The sequence below is a fragment of the Carassius auratus genome, unplaced genomic scaffold, assembly GCF_003368295.1.
Source record: "Carassius auratus strain Wakin unplaced genomic scaffold, ASM336829v1 scaf_tig00215628, whole genome shotgun sequence".
Lineage (NCBI taxonomy): Eukaryota > Metazoa > Chordata > Actinopteri > Cypriniformes > Cyprinidae > Carassius > Carassius auratus.
The window spans coordinates 200,261-225,428 of NW_020528169.1; the positions used below are offsets into that span (position 1 = coordinate 200,261).

At 37.2% G+C, this 25,168-nt stretch overlaps 1 protein-coding gene and 1 pseudogene across 1 annotated transcript; one reads left to right on the plus strand and one right to left on the minus strand.

The window, feature by feature from the left end:
* The first annotated feature begins 210 nt into the window (after positions 1-210).
* On the plus strand, positions 211-19,158 carry LOC113095127 (von Willebrand factor A domain-containing protein 7-like; annotated as a pseudogene).
* Positions 19,159-20,757: 1,599 nt separating this feature from the next.
* LOC113095128 (proline-rich protein 36-like) lies at positions 20,758-23,495 on the minus strand. The gene is made up of 4 exons (XM_026260740.1): positions 23,324-23,495; positions 22,874-23,025; positions 22,459-22,570; positions 20,758-21,989 (listed from the first exon to the last, which is right to left on the minus strand). Exons 1-4 carry the CDS (start codon positions 23,493-23,495, stop codon positions 20,758-20,760), a joined length of 1,668 nt encoding a protein of 555 aa, XP_026116525.1.
* Between the last annotated feature and the right edge of the window lie 1,673 nt (positions 23,496-25,168).

Genomic DNA, 25,168 nt, shown 5'->3' on the forward strand with positions numbered 1-25,168 from the left:
TGCAGAAAATTAGTTTGAACTGAATGGTTTCTGAACATTAGGTCAATGTAAAATCTTTATTGTGAATGGTTACTTCAATTTTATTAAGTTAATCCAATGTTTCACTTTTTACAGAGGAGACAGGCACAGAAAGGGAAAGGGAGGTGCATTTCTTTTAGTCATCTTGGCACCATGACTGTGTTTTATGACGCACCAATGGTTCGATGGGAAATGGAATGTTCAACGATAATCCTACATCTGTGAGATAAGACATTATGTATATATACTTGTCATCAGAGACTAACAAGGATCCACAATTAAGGGGAGATACAGGAGGAAAAGAATCAAATTGCAAGTTGGTATAAGGTAAGAAGGTCTTATATTATTTTATCATATCATATCTTATCGTATCATATCATATCATATAATATTATATTAGATCCACCTATTCTAATGAAAGTAATAGTGTACTTTTATACTATATATATATATATAGAGAGAGAGAGAGAGAGGTGTGTGTGTGTGAGACCCTGGACCACAAATAAGTCATACAGTAAGTAACTGGGTTATATTTGTAGCAATAGCCAACAATACGTTATATGGTTGAAAATGATTGATTATTCCTTTATGCCAAAAATCATTTTGTAGATTTCCTACTGTAAAGGTATCAAAACTTAATTTTAGATTAGTAATATGCATTGCTAAGAACTTCATATGGACAACTTTAAAGGTGATTTTCCTCATATTACAGATTTTTAAATAGTTGTATCTTGGCCAAATACTGAGAAACGTGGTCATATTTTCTGACATATTATCACAGAATAAGACAATAATGATCAGAGGTGGGTAGTAACTAGGGATGGGCATTCGATTAGATTTTCTTAGTCGATCGTCGGGAGAATTAACGATCGACTATCGATTAATCATTAATATTTTTATAATATAATTATTTATTTTTTATAATAAAAAAATGCAATGAATACAAAAATACAGCGTGTTTTTCCTCGGTGAGACCTTTATTACAAGATCAACTTGTGGCAGACAGTTAAACTACGTTCAGGCAAACCGAACATATATCCGCGTGCATATGCAGTGCTCTAAAGCAGCGGAACCTGCAGCTGCTAGCAGGCGTTCTTAAACAGAGACCTCATTAGTTCCAAAACAATAATAATGATAAAAGAATCATGTTAAACAATAACATTAAAAAAAACATTATAATACTTAGATCTGACAGATTTTGTCAAAATGTAACTCAAAACTATCCAAGCCAGAAGAAAAGGCCAGATATTAGCCTTCCTAACAATTACGCTAACGTAACAAATTATGTTACTTAAAGCCTCATGAAAAATAACTAACTTTAATAACTAGCATACAACTTCTGCACGAGTCTACGAATTTTTGCTGAGAAATACCGCATGTTGACATGATCTGGTGTCAGACGCGACCGCAACCATGGTGACCGTCAGTCCAGCCGCCGAAAACACCCGCTCTGAGGGAACTGACGTTGCCGGGATGCACAGGTACATCATTTGAGTCGTGGCCGTGTTGTACTTAAACACGGCATCGCAATGTTTGCAGTTTACTAGTTCGCTTTTTAAATCAAAATGGTCACATGCCACACTTCGCCGTTACATCTTCATGATTACTCTTTGAAATCAAAACGGAAGATCACAGATAACCGAGTAGGGTGTCAAATATTGCACCCTGGTGGTAAAATATTTAATTGCTGCCACACAGTGAAATTCATTTGATTGCTTCAAGACTCGCACTACGCAACGCAACCTGCATTAGATTAAAAAAAATGCTTTAGATTAATCGATAACAAATTAACATGATCGAGGAAAATCTTAACGATCAATTATCGATCGTCGATTAATCATGCCCATCCCTAGTAGTAACGAGTTACATTTACTTCGTTACATTTACTTGAGTAATTTTTGGGGGTAACTAATACTTTCGGAGATCTTTTAAAGATGGGTACTTTATACTCTTACTTGAGTAAATTTTTTGGGAAAAATCTGTACTTTCACTTCGTTACTGTGGGCGACGCTCCTCTAGTTACTTTATCTTAATGCAATAAATGTTATAAATGCTTCAGTTTATTCCAAACGCGCCGTCTACTATTCTCTGGGCAATGAGCGATGTCCATTCGCGAATGATTCATTCTTTTGAGTCAATTCTGTTCAAAGGCTTGATCAAACCAATAGAGGTCGGGATCGTTGCGTCACGTCGCAATGCATTGTGGGAATCGCGGTACAGAAGTAGATGTACTGTATAGTAGGCATTAGGTAACGTTGGTCATTTGGTCATTAATTTTGATTATTTTTTGGAAAATGGTTCAGTATTGCTGTATTCAGTGGCGGCTCCAGACAATTTTGATTGGGGGGGCAATGGGGGGTCCTGGTCTTTTCAAGGGGGGTCTCATGAAAACCAACAAAAAATACAGTGGACATGGCTAATAACTGCATATTTCTGCTACTAAACAACAAAAACACCTTTGCAATGTAAACAAATGACAGGCTACATTTGTTATTCATATCCTTCACACTGCACTTTCATGTCAGGTATATTATGCATTTCTATTGACATTGATATTTTTACATTTATTTCCAGATAGATATTATTGAGTTTACAGGTTAAAGTGGTCTTGCTGTTGTAAACACTGTTGCTATTGTAGAAAAAATATTTGCATCACATTTAAAATATAATTATATTTTAATTCATTTCTGAATTGTTTTTATTTTTATAATGATAATTCAGAGAATGAGAAAATCTGAATAAGCCTTACCAGTGTTGTGATAATTATTTTTACGTGTTAAAAATAAGTAAGAACTGTAATATAATAAAAGTTTATTCAAATAACATAAAAAAGAACAGACCCCTCGATGCCTGTGAAACTTTTCTCCCTCAAACAACACGCAAGTGTTCCTTCTACACTACAGGCTACACACAGCAATATAAACAACGTATCTGCATGTTCTCACATCACATCGTTCTTGTAAAATAATAATAAGTAAATAAACACCAAAATCACTTCGTTGAGAATGAAACACCACTTACCAGCTGCCACGATGTTTAAAATATCCTCTAGCAATTAAAAAATGCGCGTGCAGCATGAGGGATCTTCCCGGTTGGATGAGGTCGTAGTCAGGTGAAAGGTCATCATGTTGGTCATTTTATTTACGGCTAAATTATTATTAATAAATTGTACTAATATTATGATTGGGCGTGGGCAGGCATTCACAAAAGTGTATGTTATTACAAAAAAAAATTGAGGAAATTTTGCTTTGACAAAAGGGCACTTAAGGGCCAAAGGAGCAGGTGCTCAAGTGAACCGGTTCTTTCGGACAATTCGATCAAATAAACCAGTTGAAGAAAAATGGTTCACCGGTTCTTTTGCGCTCGATGTAATGCCGTCATTGGCGATGATTGCCCTTCATTCAAGCCTTTGGTTTAACCGCGCTTATAACATTAGCACAGAATCAGTTCAGAATCAATCACCAAAAGAATCAGTTCGGTTCAGATGCGCTCTGTGTCAGTCTGCTTCACGCTGAATCACGCATGCGCAGTTATCATCAGCTCATCGGTTCTCGAATTGGACGCGTCCGACAGAAACGGTTCTCGGTTCAGTGTATGAATAAATGTCGAAATAATTATTATTTATTATTGTTCTGCGTAGTTTTAAGAGAAACATTTTTGGATCTTTATCCCGAGTATATATATATTTTTAATCAGGAAGAGGCTGGGGGGTCAAATGGGGGGTCAAGGCATTTTTTGGCAGGGTCTTGAGACCCCCCAAGACCCCCCCTGGCGCCGCCGGTGGCTGTATTGTGAACTGCTGTAATCGGTTTCATGATCGACAGGGCAAACGCCTCGTGAATCATATTAGTTTTCAACATTTTCCTACTTGGAAAAAAAACACAAGGTGTCTGAAATCACCAAGAGGCGTCAGATGGCTTGGGTCGCCGCTGTACAGAGGGAAACCATCACCTTCGATAATATTATAATACATAGTTATGGTGAGACATGTTGTGTATGGTCTCTCTCTCTCTCTCACATACACACACACAAACTCAGACACAAACACATTACGTTTTCTCTAGTTTTTGGCCAGTAAGGGAGTCAGTTTAGTGTCTGTATTTTTTGTTTAAACATTTTCTTTTGACCCAATCCTGAACTTAATTTGCTTTTTGATATTTTTGTGCTGACTGTATTTAACAAATTTGAACAACTTGTTTAAAAAAAAAAAAAAACTGAAACGAACTTCAAAATAGGAAGTTAAGCGTCTTGTTTTGGTGAATGGTGGGTTGTGTCTGAGGTGAATGTTCGTCAATATTATACCGGATTACAGAACTACCGGAGGAAAACAGTGGATTTTTGCAAGTATGATAGGTGAGTAATTACTCCTGAAGTGTAACAAACCCGCATAGACAAGCTTCATAGCTCGCAGAATCTGATAAGTGTGTGTGTGTGTGTGTGTGTGTGTGTGTGTCACCACTGATGCTTGGTTAATGTTAACATTTCCTTAGTGAAAAAGATTGTTTTCTCCACGTTTAATTTGCAGATCCATTTATGATCTGCAGGTGAGCCTCCAGTGACTTTTTAAAAAGTGAAAGTGACATTTTTAAATTGATTGGAGGTGTAAGCGCTCACTCCACAGACCCGGTAGGATAAATTATCAGGGAAACTGAGGCTTGGTAAACTTTCATGTGTTCATAGGGATCGATTCCGCCTACAACCTCTTTTTTTTTTAAGTAGCGTTGTTTGGCTTCATTATTAAGTTTGTCCGTATAGGTATAGGCAACTTTTTTTGTCACGTTCTATAACTTTTTCTGGAGACTGGCTATTATCTTATTACAAACCTGCTTTGCGATGCCTCTAAAATGGCCGCCGTTACCCACAATGCACCATTCCATGACGTCTACGCCCGAGCTCTATTGGCAAACGAGTGAACGTTTAAGATCATCAGCAGCGTTGAAAACGGGGCTATGGAACTGCACTGAATTGAAAGCAAATCTGCAAAGGCTATTATTTGCTTGCGATGGAGATCCTTATTATATGAACGCGTGTGCTGTCTACTGTTTATCAGGTAATAACTTGGGCTACATTCGATTACATTAGTACAAGATACCACTATGACATCAGTTTGTTGTACGGGTGTGGCTTATAACGGCGGGGGGTCAAGTTGAATGCAGCCTCCAAAAGACAAAAAATAGCCGATTAAAATTGTATTAATTTTAATACAATCACACCGGTGCGAGTACGTCCAGCAAGTCATATCATCAGCTGTTAAATTCAGATCTGTGATCGCTTGCTGGCGCTGAGCCAGAGATAGATGCGTTTTTACAGAGTTGCGCATTATAACCAATCACACACGATTCTGTTGAGCTTTTGAATGCTTCACTCGCTCGCTGACTGAATAATACCTCTTTCTGGCGAATTCTTTCGTCAGAAACAACAAAGTGCAGATGTGTGTAAGAATCTATAATTAAAGATATTTATTTTACAGTGTTAACAGTTTCAGTGATTTTAATGGGACTTTCTGAGAGTGATTGAAATCTAGACTGTCAGTGAAAATGATCTTTAAAAATGTAAATGTTATTTGCACTCTTTCTGAAAAATGAAAGATTAGTAGCAATATTTATATCACATTAACTTTCAATGTTAAATTCAAATTTAATATAAAGTCAGTCGTATTAAAAATATGTTATGACATGATACCTATATCTGTTACTTAAGTAAACAGACAGGGTTTTATAATAAATTACATATATTGGAGTAAAGGCTGATGAAATATATACATTTATACACACACACATACATTGCATACATTTTATCTATGTATCTAAATAAAAATAGGCTCAGTATATGACCCAAAGTAATTAGTAACTAACTACTTGAGTAGATTTTTTATCCGATACTCTTTTACTCTTACTCAAGTAACTATTCAAGACTAGTACTTTTACTTGAGTAAATATTTCTAGAAGTACTTTTACATTTAGTTGAGTACAGTTTTTGGGTACTCTACCCACCTCTGATAATGATTGACTTGACATGTGTGTGTGTGTGTGTGTGTGTGTGTGTGTGTATGTATGTGTGTGTATATATATATATATATATATATATATATATATATATATATATATATATATATATATATATATTAGTTTTTTTATAAAGTGGGGCAGTTCCATCTTTGGAAGGACAGTCTGGTGCTTGTGGCTCACAGTCTTAGTGCGTTTACCATATGTAAAGTATTTGCGAGATGATTCATACGCGAGTTTTGAGCATTGTAGAGTATTGCTTGTTGTTTGTCGTTTCTCCATTCACAAATGCAGACATGGTATTATGTTTACGCAACGCTTATTAAGACAGTGTAACTCATTATAATCAGTATTTATGTCCCCACTGGATGCAATAAATGTCTTGTTTGTAATGGGTTTTATTATTTTTGTCTTGTCCTGCTGGGACACACATCATCACAGTATGATGAGGAGCATAACATTTCCGTCACATGCTTGAGGCAGTTGTCCAATCACAAAGCACTGCATAGCTGGCCAATCAGAGGACACTTCACTTTTCAGAATGATGAGCTTTGTAAAATACAATGCATTACAGAAAGGTGGGGCATAGAGGAGAAACAATACTGTACAGTATGTGGAAAATAATGTGGTTTTTTTAAACCTTAACCGCATAAACACATCGCATTACACCAAATACACAAAATAATGTTATTTTTAGCAACATCATATGACCCCTTTAAGAGAATAGGGAAAACCCGTTTAGACCATGTGCACGCCAATCTTTTTTTCCCCTCATTAAACCATCAAAAGTGGTTTAGGACACTCCTGTGTGCACCTGCGTCATGCGCTTTAGACCATGCGATTGATGAAAATTTCTCTTACATCGTTGTTTTCACATATCTGTAACTAGTGCTGTTGCACTGGCCTGCTTTAGTGAAAGTAAATATGTTTTCACTTAATTTAGGTGATCATGAAGTTATTGGTGCCCATCGTGGCCCTGATTGCACTAGTGGTGTCCAGGGTGCAGGCATTTTATTCATTTGGGGAAAACGAAAACACCCATGTGACCATTACTCACAATGCGGTAATGGCGAAGATCCGTGAGGTGTGTGAAGCAGTGGCTGAATCAGAAGGAAGAGATTTCAAACCCATGGTGAGTTTGTGTACAAGCAGAGGCATAAAACAGTACTACCATGAAAGCTGTGCACTTGAATATGAAAGACATATAAACCAAGTCATTTTTCAAAATTATGACACATAATTGAATTTCCCACTTTAACTCAGGGCTCATCAGCAGAAGAGCTGCTGCATGCGTGTCTGGGCAGAGCCACAGGTGAGGTATCGGGGGCCAAGTTCTTCACAGCACTGAGTCAGATCTACAAGCAGAATGGCTTTGTGGACCAGGACTTCATGGGCAGCGCACCACACCACTTCAATAATGAGGCCTTCAAAGAGGGTCGCAACCTTATCATTCAGGGGATTGTAGCCATTAAAGCGAACATCCGCACCGACAACTTTCAGTCTGCCCGAGAAACACTGGGGCAAGTGTGTCACACACTGCAGGTCAGCAAGAGGGAGATAAGTCACAATGTTAAATAATTCCTTGTTAAATAACAGGAAATTACTGCCATTATTTTCCTGTTATTTTTACAGTTAATTCCTGTTTTTATAGTGCACTCCCCGTAATCTTTTTTAAAAGGAATTTACTGTGAATCACAAAAAAAACTGGAAACAACAGGGAGCAGTGTTACCATTATTTTCCTGTTAAATTACCATTTATTTTATTTCCATTAAATATTATTAATTAATTTTAGCATAGTAACATGTACCACTGATTGTTATAGACATAGCTTGAGTTAATAAAAGAACAGGCATAATCCATCAGATAACACTTAAGTGAAAGAAAACAAATAGTTCTGTGTTGAAATTAACTTTTGTTTTATTGTAATACAAACACTGAAAGGTAAATACTTACAAATGTAGGCACACATGGATCAGACCAATCACAGAAATATATTGTATATCATGTTGATTGCTGACATCTGTGGTCGCTGGATGGTAAATAACAACTGTGTCTGTCTTAAACTAGCAAAGACACTTGCGTTTGGCTTTGCGCTGGGTCGTGGCAAGATAGGACCTCAATCCTCAACATTTAATGTTCCCTGAACTTCTACATTTCAACTAAAAAGACTCAAACCAAGGATATACACTGTGACTCCTGTACATTGTTCATTATAACAAAATGCTGAACCTCAACAGTGTTTACTTAAACCACTAAAATTCAACATGTATGAATACATTCAAACCAATACTTAACACTTAATGGAACTATTCATCAATAAAGAGCAATAAGCAAAAACACTGTCACTGCTTAGATCACTAACCATTATCTCAAAGCACACAGTGAGGATCCTTTGCACAGTCTTGGGTCTGTACATATATATATATATAGAGAGAGAGAGAGAGAGAGAGAGAGAGAGAGAGAGAGAGAGAGAGGAGTTCCATAATTTCAAAAAAAATTTTATCCAAAATTATATCACATGGCTTGACCTAACAAAAGCTAATTTTAGAAACAGAGCACCAAACAGACAGAATAACAAAAAATAGAAAGTGTGATGAGTACAATTCATTGAAAGAACAAAAAAAAAGAAGAAAAACACAATGGCAAAAGCATGGAAGAGGAGTTCAGCATTCTATCTTTGAAAGGCAGTTAAGAATGAACATTAGAATGAATTTCCCCAGCCTCCTCAGTCATTGCTGTTTGAACAGGTGGAATGTACAGGTGCTGGTCATATAATTAGAAAATCATCAAAAAGTTGATTTATTTCACAAATTCCATTCAAAAAGTGAAACTTGTGTAATATATTCATTCATTACACATAGACTGATATATTTCAAATGTATATTTCTTTTAATTTTGATGATTATAGCTGACAACTAAGGAAAATCCTAAATTCAGTATCTCAGAAAATTTGAATATTGTGAAAAGGTTCAATATTGAAGACACTTGGTACAACACTCTAATCAGCTAATTAACTAAATAAAACATGCAAAGCCTTTAAATGGCCTATCAGTCTAGTTCTGTAGGCTACACAATCATGGGGAAGACTGCTGACTTGACAGTTGTCCAAAAGTCGACTATTGACACCTTGCACAAGCCCCAACTAAGTACTGAATGCTGAACATGCTCATACTTTTCAAGTTTTCTAAAAATCCTTTCTTTGTATTGGTCTTAAGTAATATTCTAATTTTCTGAGACACTGAATTTTGGATTTTCCTTAGTTGTCAGTTAAAATCATCAACATTAAATATATCCGTCTGTGTGTAATGAATTAATATAATTTACAAGTTTCACTTTTTGAATGGAATTAGTGAAATAAATCAACTTTTTGATGATATTCTAATTATATTGACCAGCACCTGTATACATACATCTTACTCACCATTTTCAAATGAAATCCCACTGAAAGTCCATGAGCCAAGAGGCTGGCGATATGTGATTTGACAGTTCTTCTTTGTTCCCCTTTGCAGCTTCTGCCCCTTTTTCTGGGTTTATACCCACAAAGCAAATTATACACTGGTTAAAAATCTAGTAATTCACACAGACTAACAGCACAATAAAGACAACAAATGTACATGAACTGTCCTCAACAAGCACTATCTTCTTGCCTCTGTGAATATTGTATGTTGCACTAAAACTTTCTAAATCAAAGTTAATTGCTAAATCCCATCCCCAGACCTGTTGAAACCATGCTTGACCCACAGCTAGGCCAGAAAAAAAATTCATACCTCTGGATGAATTCAAGCATGCAGGCTGCCTTCTCTTGGTACTGTAGGTTAGAGGTGTAAAAACAGGAAGAAAAAAAAGATGTCAGCCCTGTCACAAAGGTGGACTGTATCCCTGATTTGGCCCTCAAGGCTGAGCATCCAGTGCTGGAAGCGGCTTCCCGTTTATCCTGAAACAGAAATATTTTTACTGTCAAATTTCTGTTTTAGTTTTCATTTTGAATACAGTTTAGTTTGATACCATTGAATTCACTACATACAACACTAAAGCCAACTGTCCTATCTAAAACCAACTTACCAAGAAGTATCAGACGAGGAGTTGTAGGTATAGAGGGAACTCTCAAGGTCAGCTGCAGTGGCATATCCCTACGACATAGAAATGACATACAACGACATACAAATTAAACACGATATTAATGACATGTTAAGGAAATATTAATTCCACCTGGTTCTGAGATATAAATCCTTGGATATCACAGCAGTGTGATCAGGGGTGGTTCCCTGCATCTGCATCTGTAATTAAAAAAATATTAATGTAAACACTGATCTACAACTCAATGATAATCAAATAAATGGGGGTCATCTTTGACAGTACCTTATCTTTTTATGCTCACATTAATAACATAACCAGGTCTTGTTATTTCATCTCCGCAATATTGCTCGCCTCCGTCCATTTCTCACTCCGCATAGTTCCTCTAATTTTGTTCATTCGCTTGTCACCTCCCGCATCGATTATTCTAACTCTCTATTATCTGGTCTACCACACAAATCTCTTCATAAACTCCAGCTGATTCAGAATTCTGCAGCTCGTATCATAACCCGTACTTCACCTACTGAACACATCACCCCACCACTTCAACAGCTACATTGGCTTCCTATCAACTTTCGGATTTAATTTAAAATTATCCTCCTCACATACAAATCTCTTCATAACCTTGCTCCACCTTACCTTTCAGACCTCTTACATCCCTACACCGTTCACCTTCACTGGGTCTCCTCCATGCACCTTCAGCTCGCCTAACCACCATGGGCCATAAGGCCTTTAGTCGTGTTTCTCCTCATCTTTGGAATTCTCTCCCAGTCAACATCCGTAATTCAGACTCTTTAGCTCAATTTAAAGTCAAACTTAAAACTCATTTATTCAGAACTGCTTATCTTCTATGATTACTTTGTGCACTCAAGTCCAGTATTTTTATTTTTTCTTATTTATTTATTATTATTGCTGTTTTTATTGACATTGTTATTTGCTGTTATTTTCTGTTTTAATATTGTTACTGTTGTTACTTGTTGTACGGTGACCTTGAGTGGTTTGATAGGCGCCTTAAATAAAATGCATTATTATTATTATTATTATTATTATTATTATTATGTATAGAAATAAATAAATGAATATAAATATATAAATTATTATTTGTAATAAATTATATATATATATATTATATATATATAATTTTTTTTCCAGGATTTTTACAGCCACAGTAACTGGGTTGAATTAGGTAACCAAAGTCCTTATGCCAACCTCATCAGTCCGGGTCTCAACATTGAAAATATTGCAGGTAAATAAAGCTAGTGGGTGTGATTTATGAGAGAGGGTCATGTAAAAAAAAAAAAAAAAAAGAGATTACTCCATTTTCCATTTTCCTCTTAATAATCAGTTTTTTTTAATGAAAACCGGAGGTAAGTAAACAGATGACTTGGTGCTTAACTGATTAGAGTTTATACTTGGGAGTACATATCATATTATGTGAGATTAATCTATGTTGACTGTTCCTAAACAGCAAATAAGTCAATTGAGTGCATGACTGTGATTTGCATGTGTATGTGTTAATGTGCAGACATTGAAATGCCAACATGCAGTGACTGTGCCAGTGGAACCTGTCCAAACCAGCTGCTTCCGGCCATTCTGAATGGGAAGTACCTCACTTCAGGATATATAGGCTTGTTCTCCTCTGGAAAACCTCAAGGTGAGGAGACCTACCTAGATACATGGATGAGCAAACATACTGCAAAAAAAAAAAAATGGGACTCAAAATGTATTAGCAACTAGTTACTAACCTAACTTTACAGTCTTGGTTTTGTAAATCCTATTAACTATGTAAATAGATTAGCTGTTGAAAACACAAATCATACCCAAATGACCAAGTTTTGGTGTTCAGCCCTAGTATGGGTAAACAATTGAGCATTTTTCAGATGATGTTGTAACTAGGATGTTGTCGGATGTTGTAAGGTTGTGGCAAACTGGCACATTTTTTCTTTCATTATTACATAATTCAGCAAAATATATTTGATATATTGTGTTCATGGGGTAAGAAGTGGCTTCAATTAAGCAGTGTCCAAATTTTCCAAAGAAAAATCTGTTGTGAAAAAAAGAGTTGCTTTTCAAATAAGTAACTCCAGTTATTTTGTTTCCCATGTATGGACTGACAGCTCTAGTGTTGCCATGTTGAGAGAAATCGTGAGAAAGTGCAATTCTTCAAAATCAATAACAACAGTCAAATGCAAACAAATGCAAACTAAACAAACCTTCAATAATTAACTGTTAAATAATACAACATAATTTATGTATTTAATCCCATTTTATTAATCAATGTCTTTGCTACTGACCTTCAATAATCCAATTCAACACTTATAAGTAAAAATGATGCATTATTTTTCATAAAAAGTAATTAACTTAATTACTTATTAGGGAGTAACACAATATTGTAATGCATTACTTTTAAAAGTAACTTTGCCCAACACTGCTCTTATTAGTATTTTATGTGTGTAAAAGGAAAATGTAGCCATGGTGGGGAGACTGATCTCAGCAGTAGCCAGAATCCTCGAGGTGGGATCAGTAAAGATGAGAGCCATCCCTATAACGCTAATCTACACAGGGATGCTGTGAACCTGGCAGCTGAAGCCACAATGGAGCTGCTAGAGGACATCCGTGCAGCTATAGGAAACCAAAACTACCTCCGGTATGGAGATAGACTCCTCCTAAAGGGATAGTTCAGCCCAGAATGAAAATTCGTCCAACTTCTACCCTACCTCGAAGAATCCTAGGTGAATGTGACTGTCTTCTTTCAGAAAAATCCATTCGAAGTTATAATAAAAATTGTCCTTGCTCTACCAAGTCTTTCAATGTGGGTAAGCGGGTGTTTGTTGTTGACAGTTCAGAAGACGTGAAATAAAGCATGGATCTGTAATAAAACATCCCTCACATGGCTCCAGGGGATGAATAAAGGCCCTCTGGAGCGACATCCACCTGTATGCCTTCTGGTTCCCCATCTGTAAGAAAACATCCCTCACACGGCTCCGGGAGATGAATAAAGCCCCTCTGTAGCGAACTACGCAGTGCTGACATACTACGACATCCACCTGTACATCTTCTGGTTCCCCACAGTCAGCCAATCTGAAAAAAAGGTGTTTATTGCGTTTGAAATCTGGATATTTATTTTTACAAAAATGTATGGATTCGCTACAGGGGGCCTTTATTCACCCTCCGGAGATGTGTGAGGGACATTTTATTACAGATGAGCACACTTTATTTCACGTCTTCTGAACTGTTGACAACAAACACCCATTTACTTCCATTGAAAGGCCTGGCAGAGCAAGGATAATCTTTAATACAACTTTGACTGGATTATTCTGCAAGAAGAAAGTCACATACACCTATAGGAAGCTTCAAGGGTAAATAGAAGTTGGACAAATTTTCATTCTCCGAAGTGAACTAACACTTCGGGAAGTGAAGACAAACCTTCTTAAACTTTTAAGAGATTTGCAAAGAACTTACAAAGGTAGGAGTTGTTCTCTTAACAACTGGTTCTCTACACCACTACTCAAATGCTTGAGGACAGTAACATTTAAAACTAAGTAACTTAAATCTGTTTTTGAATCCATTAACCAAAATATTTCTCTCTTTTTCCTCTCCCATCAGGCTGATGGGTATTGCGAGATCTGCAGTGCTGGCTTTTGTGATTGACACCACAGCCAGCATGGGAGTCGACATTGCAGAGGCCAAGAGAATCGCCTTCAGCATTATTGACAAAAAGAAAGGAACTCAAGATGAACCATCTGAATACATTCTGGTGCCGTTTAATGACCCAGGTGAGTGCAAAAAACAGCATATAGCACATAAAAATATTAAGTAAAATTATCCATTTTAATTAAACTGAACTGTTTCAATTTATTATAGGATTATTTATTACCAACATTTGTTCATTACCCAACCCCCCCCCCCCCCTAAATTTTCCTGTGGAAAAAAACAAACATGCATTGCTGCCTTATTATATATCTTAGGAAACATAAGCAAAATTAATCATAATAAAGGCTTTGTGATATGGTGACTTAAAATATCACCTTTGTAGGTAGCTCACTATAATTTGAAATAGGGCAATGATGTATTCTTTCAATCATATTATGGCAAAAGTGAACAGATTTAGTCTAAATGAATATAAATCTAAATTATTTACTGACCAAATATGTATATATTTTCCATTAATTTGTAGACTTTGGACCGCTATTAAGAACCACAGACCCAGCTGTTATGAAGTCAGAGATCTCCAAGATCCGCGCTAGAGGAGGAGAAGATATCCCAGAAATGTGCCTGTCAGCACTTCAGGTACTGTGTTTTATTTGTGGACTTTCAGCCAATCTTCTCAATTGTCAAATGTGAATACTGCCAATATAATTCCTAATTAGAACTAAGAAATATTAGATAATTGAGCAAGGAGTCCACCCTCTGTTTCTCCCACAGTTGGCTCTGACAGGAGCTCCTTCCTCCTCATATATATATGTATTCACGGATGCTCCACCTAAGGATGAACACCTGAACAATACCATAAAAGCCCTTCAGAGCAGCACCAAGTCTACAGTAAATCTATCCATTCTTGTTTCACATGCAGTCCTTGCCATCAAAATGTTCACCTGCCCTCCATCAGTTTCCCACTTTTCCATCTCTTGGCCTTTCTTTTCAGGTATCTTTCATGCTGACAGCATCAAGCGCATCGTCACAGTTTCAGATATATTATGACTTGGCCTTGTCCTCTGGCGGTCAAGTCATTGAGGTCTCCAAGTCCAGCATATCTCAAGCTACTGCCATCATTGTAGACACCTCTAGTTCAGCACTGGTATGATCAGTGTCTTATAGTCTTTTCACAATTGTAATCATCTCACAAACAAAACAGTTATGCTAGCTCACTGACAAAAATACAAACAAAATTGTATTTCAAATAACTTTCTATTATTATTTTGTTTGCTCACTGTTTCTTTATCTATCAGGTGACAATTCTTCAGTGCTCTAGGGATCCAGGACGTGAAGAGAATTTCCCCTTCTTACTGGACGGGTCTTTGTCCAACACTATCATCTACATCACAGGAACTGGCCTCACGTTCAACCTCTGCAGCCCCACAAGTAAATTCAGAGACACCTTGAACTAAATAATATAAATATACTCATATTATTTTCTAACCAAATTAAATTTTCCTGATTAAAAACAAAACAAAAAAGAAAATAAACAAAAACTAAATAAAAAATGTACGACTATAATAACCCCAACAAGAATGGATTGTATTATATTGTGTTCAGCTTCAATATAAGATATCTAGGTAAGTTCTAACTTGCTTCCAGGAGTGACTCAATCGAACACTGTTGTCAACGGACCTCTGGGAACAATTCAGACAGTGGGAAACCTGCAACGAATCCAATTAAATGGAACAGAGATGGGCCTGTGGCACATTGACATGACGACAACACGGCCCTACACCATAAAAGTGATGGGTGAGCCATCATGTACTTATATGATAAATCAATGCAAAGCCAAACATAAAAAACTATTGCCAACCTGTTATGAGAAGAATACAGATAAAGTCCTCTCATGAAGCTCAGGCATGTTGGGTCTTTAACACAAACTATGATATTATTTAAAGCATTAAACTACAGTGTTAAACCAAGCCGATTGGTTCATGTTGGACACGCAGCCAATGAGTTTGCTGCTTTACATTTGAATGGATGGTTAGCATTTGCTTGAGCTTTTTAGAGTTCCTCTGAAACTCTCCACCTTCCCCAGCTCCACCTGTATAGATCTGCTACATATGCTATTTGTGCAGCAGCAGTACATCTAATACAGCACCGTATCAACAGCAATATCAGCAATAACCTAAATTAACAGCAGCGTTCCTGTAGCTCAACTGGTAGAGCACTGCGCTAGCTAGCAAGCAAGCAAGCGCTAGATTAGGGGTTGATATGTAAAAATTGATAGCCTGAATGCACTGTAAGTCGCTTTGGATAAAAGCGTCTGCTAAATGCATACATTTAATTTAATTTAATTTAAATTCAGTAACAAACAACAGCAGCAGCGTAGCAGATCTATTCCGCCAAGACCAAATACATTAACATTGTCATATCCATTACCATGATAAAATCTTCAAAGAGTCATGATAGAAATTTATATTTGTTCTTTAATAGGCACCCAGAGATGGATGTTGAGAGTATTTAGACCCTTTTTTGCCTTTCTAATTTTAAACCGTGTTTTACAGGTCAGAGTGCGATTACATTCATCTATGACTTTGTGGAGGAGTTCAAAGGTCCCCATCCTGGATTTGCTGCCATTGATGGGCGGCCGAAATCAGGTTTAAACATTCGCCCTGTTTAACTATTAAACAATTCTTATTGAATGATTTGAATGGAAGTGTAGGGCTACAGATATTTTGCTCTTTATTTAGGCTCACCGGTTAAGCTGCTGCTAACACTGACTGGAGAGAAAGGTCCAGAGGCTCTAGTGCTGCAGGAGGTTGCTCTCATGGAGGTGTCTGGGGTCAAAGTGTCTAAAGGAACCACTGAGAAAATGGCTAATGGAGATTACCTGGTTACTGTGAACGAAGTGCCAGAAGGAGAGTTTGTCGTAAGGCTGAAGGGAAAAGACAAGACCACCAGAAAGAAGTTCCAGAGGCAGACCACCACACTGATGTCTCAGTCTAAAGTCACCATCAAGGTACAGACTGCATTCTTCTTATTAAAACTTGAAATTAAAAATTAATTATATTTGTGGACTGTGTTATTTAGCTTATTTAAGTGTTGTGCTGTTAACTTAACAACATGCTAACATAAACATCTATTGAAATAACTAACTAACTCGTGGGTCGAGAAAATCAGTAATTTCTAAGTTCCCATGACCATTATACTTCCTTACGAAGGCAGTAGTTAGCTATAGCTAGTTGTTTAAACAAATGTAATTTGTATTCTGTTATTTTCTCTCCATCTACAGGCAAGAGCAGACAGCTCCATGCTACCCAGGACAAGTATTTAAACTCAATTTTACTGTTACAACCAAGGGAACCAGTGGCACCTACACAATTCATGCAAGGAATGACAAAAACATCCCTATGACTCATCCATCAACGTAGTTCCTTCACTTAGTTCTCAAATCACTCAGTGATGATTGACATACATGCTTTAACCAGCTTGTCTTATAAAGAACAAAACTCAGTGCTACTATTCTGTTTCTTTGCCCTCACAGGCTCAATCTCGTGAGTGACGGCAGTGCTCAGGGGACTGTGTCTCTCACTCCACCTGGTGATACAGTCTCAGGCACAGATGTTACGCTAACCATCCAGGCAGAAAGCCCAGGAGGAAGTGATTCTAACTATGCTGTCCTTCGCCTTTCTGTTCTCTCCAAGGTAACCTCAAGAGCTTTCAGAATGACTGACGAAGCATTCTGCTATTGTGCAGAGTTGTCAAGTAACGAAGTACAAATACTTAATTACTGTACTTAAGTAGAAATTTGGGGTATCTATACTTTACTTGAGTAATTATTTTTCAGCCGACTACTCCTTACATTTTCACGCAAGTATTTGTACTTTCTACTCCTTACATTTTAAAAATAGCTTTGTTACTGCCATTTCATTTTTTACACTTTTACTTGAGTAAAAAGCTTGAGTTGATACTTCAGCTTCTACAAAAGTCTTTTTAAACCCTAGTGTCTATACTTCTACTTGAGTAATGAATTCCAATACTTCGGACACCACTGCTATTGTGAAATTTCCATGGAAAAGAATGTGGGCTTGGAATATTTTCATTCGAATGTTATTTCAGTCTTTTCAGATTCTCTGCTGATTTTGCACTAGTGGCGTTCCAGCATAAGAAAATGGACAGTTTAGATTTCAACATGATTTCCATGACAGCCAATTGTTTCATAACACAAAACAAAACAAATTGTGTTTGACTTATTCTGAATAAATTCTGCCGAATTACTATTCCTCAAAGAATCCTGAAAGAAAATGTATTATGGTTTTCACAAAAATTTTTAGCAGCTCAACTGTTTTCACCATTGCTTATAATAATCATACATAAATGTTCCTTGAGCAAATCAATAGATTAGAATCATTTCTGAAGGATCATGTGACACTGAAGACCGGCGTAATGATGCTTAATTGCCATCACTGGAATAAATTACAATTAAAAATATATTTAAACAGAAAAGTTATTTTTAATTATAACAGCATTTCACAAGGATATTCTTTTTACCGTTGTTTTAAAGAAATCTATATACCTCATAATTCAACACTAAGTTGTTGTTTCAACTAACCTTTACTGTTTCATTCAGGTTACTGACTTCACACCTCCAAAATGTGAAATCGTCGATGTAAAGGGTATTTGCAACTCCTCTTCTTGCAACTCATCAAACTGGGAACTGTCTGTCAACATCACAGACGGTTATGGAACAGGCATCGAGAGCATTTCCATCCAGCAAGGGAAGTGGAAACTTAACCCAGAGGGAAGTGTTAGATGGTGTGATCGTGGTGATGGGTCTGTATGAGGCCTCATGTTGTTCACCTTCTGTGACTTTGTCTGCAGTTGACAAGGTTGGGAACGTGGGCAGATGCAGTAACACCATGAAGTCCAACACAGGCTCGCGCCTTGTTTAGCATGTCCCTCCCTCTGTGGGCATCTCTGCTTTTATACACTTTCTTACCTGACATCTTCCCTATGTTGTGAAATGGAGTTCATCCATTCAAATACACAGTCAAACCATTATTTTATGCCAATATAAATGTAAAGCATTCTTAAAGCTCTGAAATTTCAAAGCATTTCATCATAATCAACTGTAACTCACGAATCCCCTGTTATTTTTATTATTTCAAAAGTTATAATCGTCATTTTTTTGTCACATACTAGTTTTGTGTATGATCAGTACAAATAAATGTTTTACAATCCACAATATACTATTTTCTACTCAAATATAGATCTTTATTTTAGTATATTTTGTGTAAACATATAATGTCACATATATTTTGAATATGAAATTATATCATAAATTGGAATGTGTACAACGTTCAATGTGCTTGTATGCTTGCCTAAAATGAAAATATACTTTTTTTCCATTTACAATTCTTCACAGTGTGTTTCTGCTCCTCTTTTGCTTTTCATCTCTATGGCAATTCATGCAAGTTATTTCAATCTTGAGCTTTATAAACGGCGCATTAGACATATCTGTGGGTATCATACACTGACACCCAGTGGCTGATATGATTTTTTTCTTGTCTGCATCATACTAAGTACAATTCATATTCACATATAGAATATTGCTAATACTATTCAAGATAAACTGTTGGAGCAACCAAACTCAGTTTACATAGGTATCATTTTACAAAATGCCACCCAGGTGTTTTATTTATATTTATAGTAGGATGGACAATAGAAAAACTATCAACATATTTATATAAAAAAATGAAAGATGCAGTATGTTCCACACTGACAAAAGAATAGAAAAATCTTCCCATTTAATTACTTCATATTTAAAAATGTGCTTTATTAAAGCACTTAAAAATATTTTCATTAGGTAATCATCTTTTTTTTTTTTTTGCTTAGCTTGGTATAAGAAAAAGAGCATGCACAAAGTCAATTGCAGTAAAGCAGTTATTTTTCTACTTTTCTATTTTAATAATGGCATCTTAATAAATTAATTTACAGTTGGGCCTAATACTGTTTTATTTTCTGTAACAGAATAATTATCAGTAGACCAACTAAATGCATAATATTTAACAATTCAAATCATTTTCTTCATGTGACATGTTGTGTGTTGACATGTTTCTTGAGATGGGCCGACTGAGTAAAGCGCTTCCCACATTCCTTGCACTCAAACGGTCTTTCCCCTGTGTGGATGAGCTTGTGTCTTTTAAAATTGCCTAGATCCACAAATCCCTTTTCACAGTGGGGTCAGATGTAGCGTTTCTCTCCTCTATGCCCCTGCATATGCATATTCAGAGCGACTCGATGTTTAAACTTCTTCCCACATAGGGTGGCAAGAGAACGGCTTCTCTCCAGTGTGCATTCGCATATGGGTAGCCCCGGTCCGCTTGGCCAAAAACCTCTTTCCACAAACTTTACAAGGAAATGGCCTTTCTCCAGAGTGAATAAGCTGATGTTTAGTAAGCGTAAAGTGGTATACAAAACTCTTCCCACACTCCTCACACTGATACCGCTTCTCCTCTGCATGGACCTTCAATGTGCCGGTTTAAACCTCGTACACTAGGAAACGCTTTCTCCACACTGGGAACAGGTATACGGTCTTTCGCCTGTATGAAGTCTCATGTGGTTCTCCAAGGCTGATGCATTGCCTGAGGACCCTTCCACACTGGGGGACACTCTGTATTTCTCTGCAGTGTTTTGCCCAAAGGTTTTTGTAATAGTGGACTTCCATTATTTAGGCCCAGAATTTGGTGTTTTCACTAATCAAGTTGTTCTGCGCCTGATCCACCCTCTTATCCTTTACCATAAGTCTGCGTCCTCAATGCAGGATCTATTGGGTCTAGATTTAGAGCAAATCTTTCTCTGTTTTTCTAATTCTAGACTGGAGTGTGGGCGTGTCATCATCTTCTGAAAGGTCTTTATCATTGTTCCTTCTGAGCAACATGTTGAAAATGGTACATCTGCTTCAAAGTTTTCAACTGGAGACCAGAGGTACCTACAGATGGAATGGGTACTCGCCCCTTAAAACAACGTTAGTGGAGCGGCAGCAGCAGCTTGTTGCTCTTCAGTGTTAGCAGGAGGGAGCAAACTGCCCAGGTGGCTGAAAATGGTGCATGGGTGCCAGCCCGAGGCATCTTGTGGCGTTATCATGATAGGCGAATGCAAATGCAAAGTATCAAGAGAGTCAAGCAAACCTGGCGTATTATCGGGTGGAGGAAAAAAATGGTCTGGAGAAGAGGAGAACTGATTGGATTGTGGTAGATATTGAGATTGAGGGAGTGGAGCATGAGGTGGGTTTAAGGAGATGGATCCCTGAATTGCGTTAACTGGAATGTGTGGAGAAGGAAATGGAACATGCGTTGGTAGATAAGAAGGTGGCGTCGCCTGAACCGGATTGTGTGGCAGAACCAAAGGGAACTGGAATGATGGACTTGAATTCACAGAATGTGCTGGCATTACCTGTGGTGATGCAAAAGCATGAGATTGAGAAGGAACAAGACTGGATGAGGGAGTCCTATCCTGAACTGGTGGAAGAGTATTTGGAGCTGCTGCGACAGGAATGTGTCCTGATGGCACGACAGTGTGTACTTGTGGAGGCATCTCATGGGTTGGAGTTTTGATGGACTGTGGTGGAAAGAATGGTGGTTGTGTAAGTTGAGAGGAACATTGGGTTAATGGCTCAGGAGCCTGGTTTAGCGAGGCAATGGTTGAAAAAGTTTTCCCAGTATGTGAAACCAATGCCTGAGCTCGCTGTTTGAAGGAATGAGGCTCTGTAACTAAGACTTGGCTTGGAGGTACAGGAGTTAAGTAAGTGTTTTGACAGATATTTGACCCCTCTTTCTGAAGGACTACTGTCTGGTTTGATGTTTGAGGATTTGGTTTTGGTCGACGATGAACTAATGATGCTGTAGGCTTGGTCTGAGGTATTGATAGAGCACCAGACAGCTCAATCATTGGCACAGATGAGTTAACATTGGAAGCAGGAGTCTGGGTTAAATTGGGAAGCACTGAAGAAGTTGATGTCTGTGCTGATGCAATGGCATTCTGTTTTTTGTTTTGGGAAGACAAGCCTTCAGTGTTTTCCAATGTTCTTTCAGATGTACCGCGGCTGGGTTGTATAGTCTGATTGGGTATTTGACCACTGGAATCCACTCTGCGACTACAAGAGGAAGGAATCACTGGTGGTGGTGGAGACTTTCCTCTGTTGCTGTTATCGGGCCTGGTTATTGTTTGCAATGCTGGTGGGACCACAACTGTGAATAGAGAGGTGAAGATGCAAGAAAGGAACACAAGGAAGACAAAATGCAAATATAAAGAGTTGCAAAGTTGCAAACGGAGTCCTCATTAGATAGATTACGGGTAGTTGAGTATCTGAGTGGTATACACTATGGGATGGGGTAATTTCATCAGCACTATTTTTTTTTTTTTGGTCTATGGACCTAACAGTGAAATAAAAAAAATTTTTTTATTTGAAAAAGACTGGCTCTTCTATGATAAATATATGCAAATAGAAGATAAAAAAAAGTGTAAAAAGTTAAACTTTTAAAATGGTTATATAATAACTCTAATAAATCAATCAATTGCTGCTAAATTAGTAAATTCATATTACACCAAGCAGACGAGTCTCCATTGTGGACTTGTGAAAGAGCTACATATAAGATATGACATAAATGAGAATTTATTCCTGCATTGTTCAGTTGAAATTGTGAATGACTCTTGTACCCCTTTTCACGATGTCCTTATTTGGCTCTCTGCGCACCAGTATGGGCTCAGCACCCTCTTGCTTTAGTAGAAAGTATCCTGGTGCATAGCTGTTGCATTCAGTCTCTTGAGGCTGAAGACACAGAACATAAAATAATAATTTTTAAAGAGGCTATAGCATTAAAATACTATCCACTCCAGAAAAATCAACTATAAACATAAGATTTAAACTCAATCCTAACTGACCTCTCCTCCCATAGCACTTTCAGTCAAGCCTCTAAATATAGCAAACCCTTACAGAGAGGAAATATGACATCAGTCTCTGAACTCTGCTGTTTCTCGCCACATAACTGATATGCAAAACAAAAATGGGGAAGAAGGGAGGAGGGAAAGACTAAACAGTTACTCTTCTATCATATGACCTGTCATTTCTTACCTCTTTTTTGATGAGGAGCAATGCAAGCTGTCTGTTCCCATCCTCACTGGCACATAGATCTGTGAGTTTATCACTAGTTATGTCTCCCACATTAAGATGTTGTCCTATAAACTGAAGAGTGTTGCATCCTCTGTCAACCAAAGTGGGCTTTTCTGACCAAAACAACAACAACAAAACTGTAAACATTTTATGTTTTATGAGAGGTAATTACAAATTACATAGTATGAGATAAAATGTATATAAAAATACATTAAATATATTAATGTATTAAATATAGCCTATTTGTAAACAAAAAAAATCCATAACTGAAGAGTCAGAGGCCACTGAAATCATTATTATGTATTTACCATCTGACTCTGTCTAAGGCGTTAAAAGTCGTTTTAATTTTCCAGGAAGTGTTTAAGGCACGCCATAACCCAGGAACACACTGATGGAATAAAAAGAACCTACCACACTGCACGCCGATATCCCGGTGTTTAAAGACGTTTCCAGGCCTCTGGCTCCCGGCTTCAGAGAATCTCTCTGTGGCTCTGGATGGATGTAAACACCTGTCTTCGTGTTGACTTTCTCTTGTCTCAACTGCACCAATTCCCGCTTTCAAGCGTCTGCAAAGTGCCTTCATTAAAGTTTGTCGCTTCCCTGACAGCAGTCTGTAAAATTGTTTCCAATGATTTGCGCGAACTGGGTCTGAAACCCGTCAAAGTCGTCTGCGCTCGCATCCGGCATGGTTTTAAGTTAAGTTTATGGAGAACACGTTATGATCCCTTTTCACATTGTCAACGAGAGTCAAAATGACGCGCCCAGAGGAGGGCGGTATATACTTCCGCTGCTGAATGTTACAAAGTTTTATTTGTAGACTGCAGTAGCCCTAAAGATATCGCAGTCTAAACAATTGTATACATGTCGATGTCTTTATAAGGCAGAGTCACGACGTCTTTATAAACTTACTGATTTATTTCGATTTTTTTCAAAGTCCAGTAATCTTTTCTTAAGTGGTTTTAATGGATCAAGAAATCTAAATATCCTGCATCTTGACAAAATTCAGCTGATTTCCAAAAAAAGAAAAAAAAAGAAAAAAAAGACCTACGATTGCCTCATTAAAAATATCAATAGAAACTTTCATTTACATGCATTAAAAAAAAAATATTTTTCCAAATTATAGGCTATAAAACATGCACTTTTTAACACATTGTTTCTTACTATGCTATCAGTAACTGAAAAGTGAACTAGCAGTTAATATTATAGTAATATTATAATATTATAGTAGGTCTACATTAGAAAAGAGAAGTACATGCAAATTGCATTTTCCAACAGCGTGCCTATAGAGCAGTCGTTCTGAAGATTTTTTTAAGTCTTATATCTGCTACTTCTGTTGTCATAAAATAAGGAAACCACTGGTCTATATAATAACTTATGATCTAATGTTCTGTATTATAGACCAGTGAAGTAAACTTAAAAATATGACGTCAGTTAAATGTTGTAGCTACAACTTCATTTAAATTGTGCTTTTAAAATGTTTTTTCCCCTGTGAAATCCCACCTTGTCTCGGTCTATTTTGCTTCCATTGGATGGTGACTGGGGCTGTCCTTCTACCCTAAGTCTACTTTTCTGTCCCACAGAAGAAAATATCACACATGTTACTAACAACATGAAAGGAAATAATTATTTATGTATTTATTTGAATTGGGGAAATATATATGCAAATAAATGATGAGTAAAAGGAAAATGCTGTAAATGCGTAAACGCTATTTTCATTTTTGGATGAACTGTCCCTTTAAATATGTCCCTTACTGCCATCCGTAGGGTGGCTTCAGGAAGTGCTTTCAGTCAGAACCGCTGTACGAGAACATGTTTTCGGATCAGCGATTATTCTCCGCGTATCGTTTATGATACATTGTTTAAATGTGACAATAATAAGAGAACAATAACCGGTAACGTTAGTTAGCGTCAACGAACACTGGCACAATAACAGTCATCGCGAGCAAGTACATGGAGTAACGTTAGTGCAAATTTGACCAAACTAAAAGATGGTTCGAAAACACAAATAATATGATGTGACAATTTGGTTTGAAACGTCAAACAACGAGCTGGAGGCCTTTTAGCTTGTTTATATTACAAAGAAAGTAGCTAAGTTAAACTATTCTCGGTTGGTTTAAGGCTTTTAAGAATCTGTTTACTCGTCATTATGTCCGAAGTCATACACTCGTTTCAGTCACAGCTGTCCGGGGTCATGGAGACCGTGTTTAAAGCTGCCATATTTGAAATCACCCGTCTCGTGGAGGACAGTTTCGTGAG

Excerpts from the sequence above, each read along its gene's own strand:
- LOC113095128 (XM_026260740.1), bottom strand. The coding sequence starts at position 23,495 with ATGAAGGCACTTTGCAGACGCTTGAAAGCGGGAATTGGTGCAGTTGAG. Across the intron at positions 22,571-22,873 it reads TGCTCCTCATCAAAAAAGAG|CCTCAAGAGACTGAATGCAA; the intron begins GTAAGAAATGAC and ends CTGTGTCTTCAG. Across the intron at positions 21,990-22,458 it reads TAAGGACATCGTGAAAAGGG|TTGTGGTCCCACCAGCATTG; the intron begins GTACAAGAGTCA and ends CTCTATTCACAG.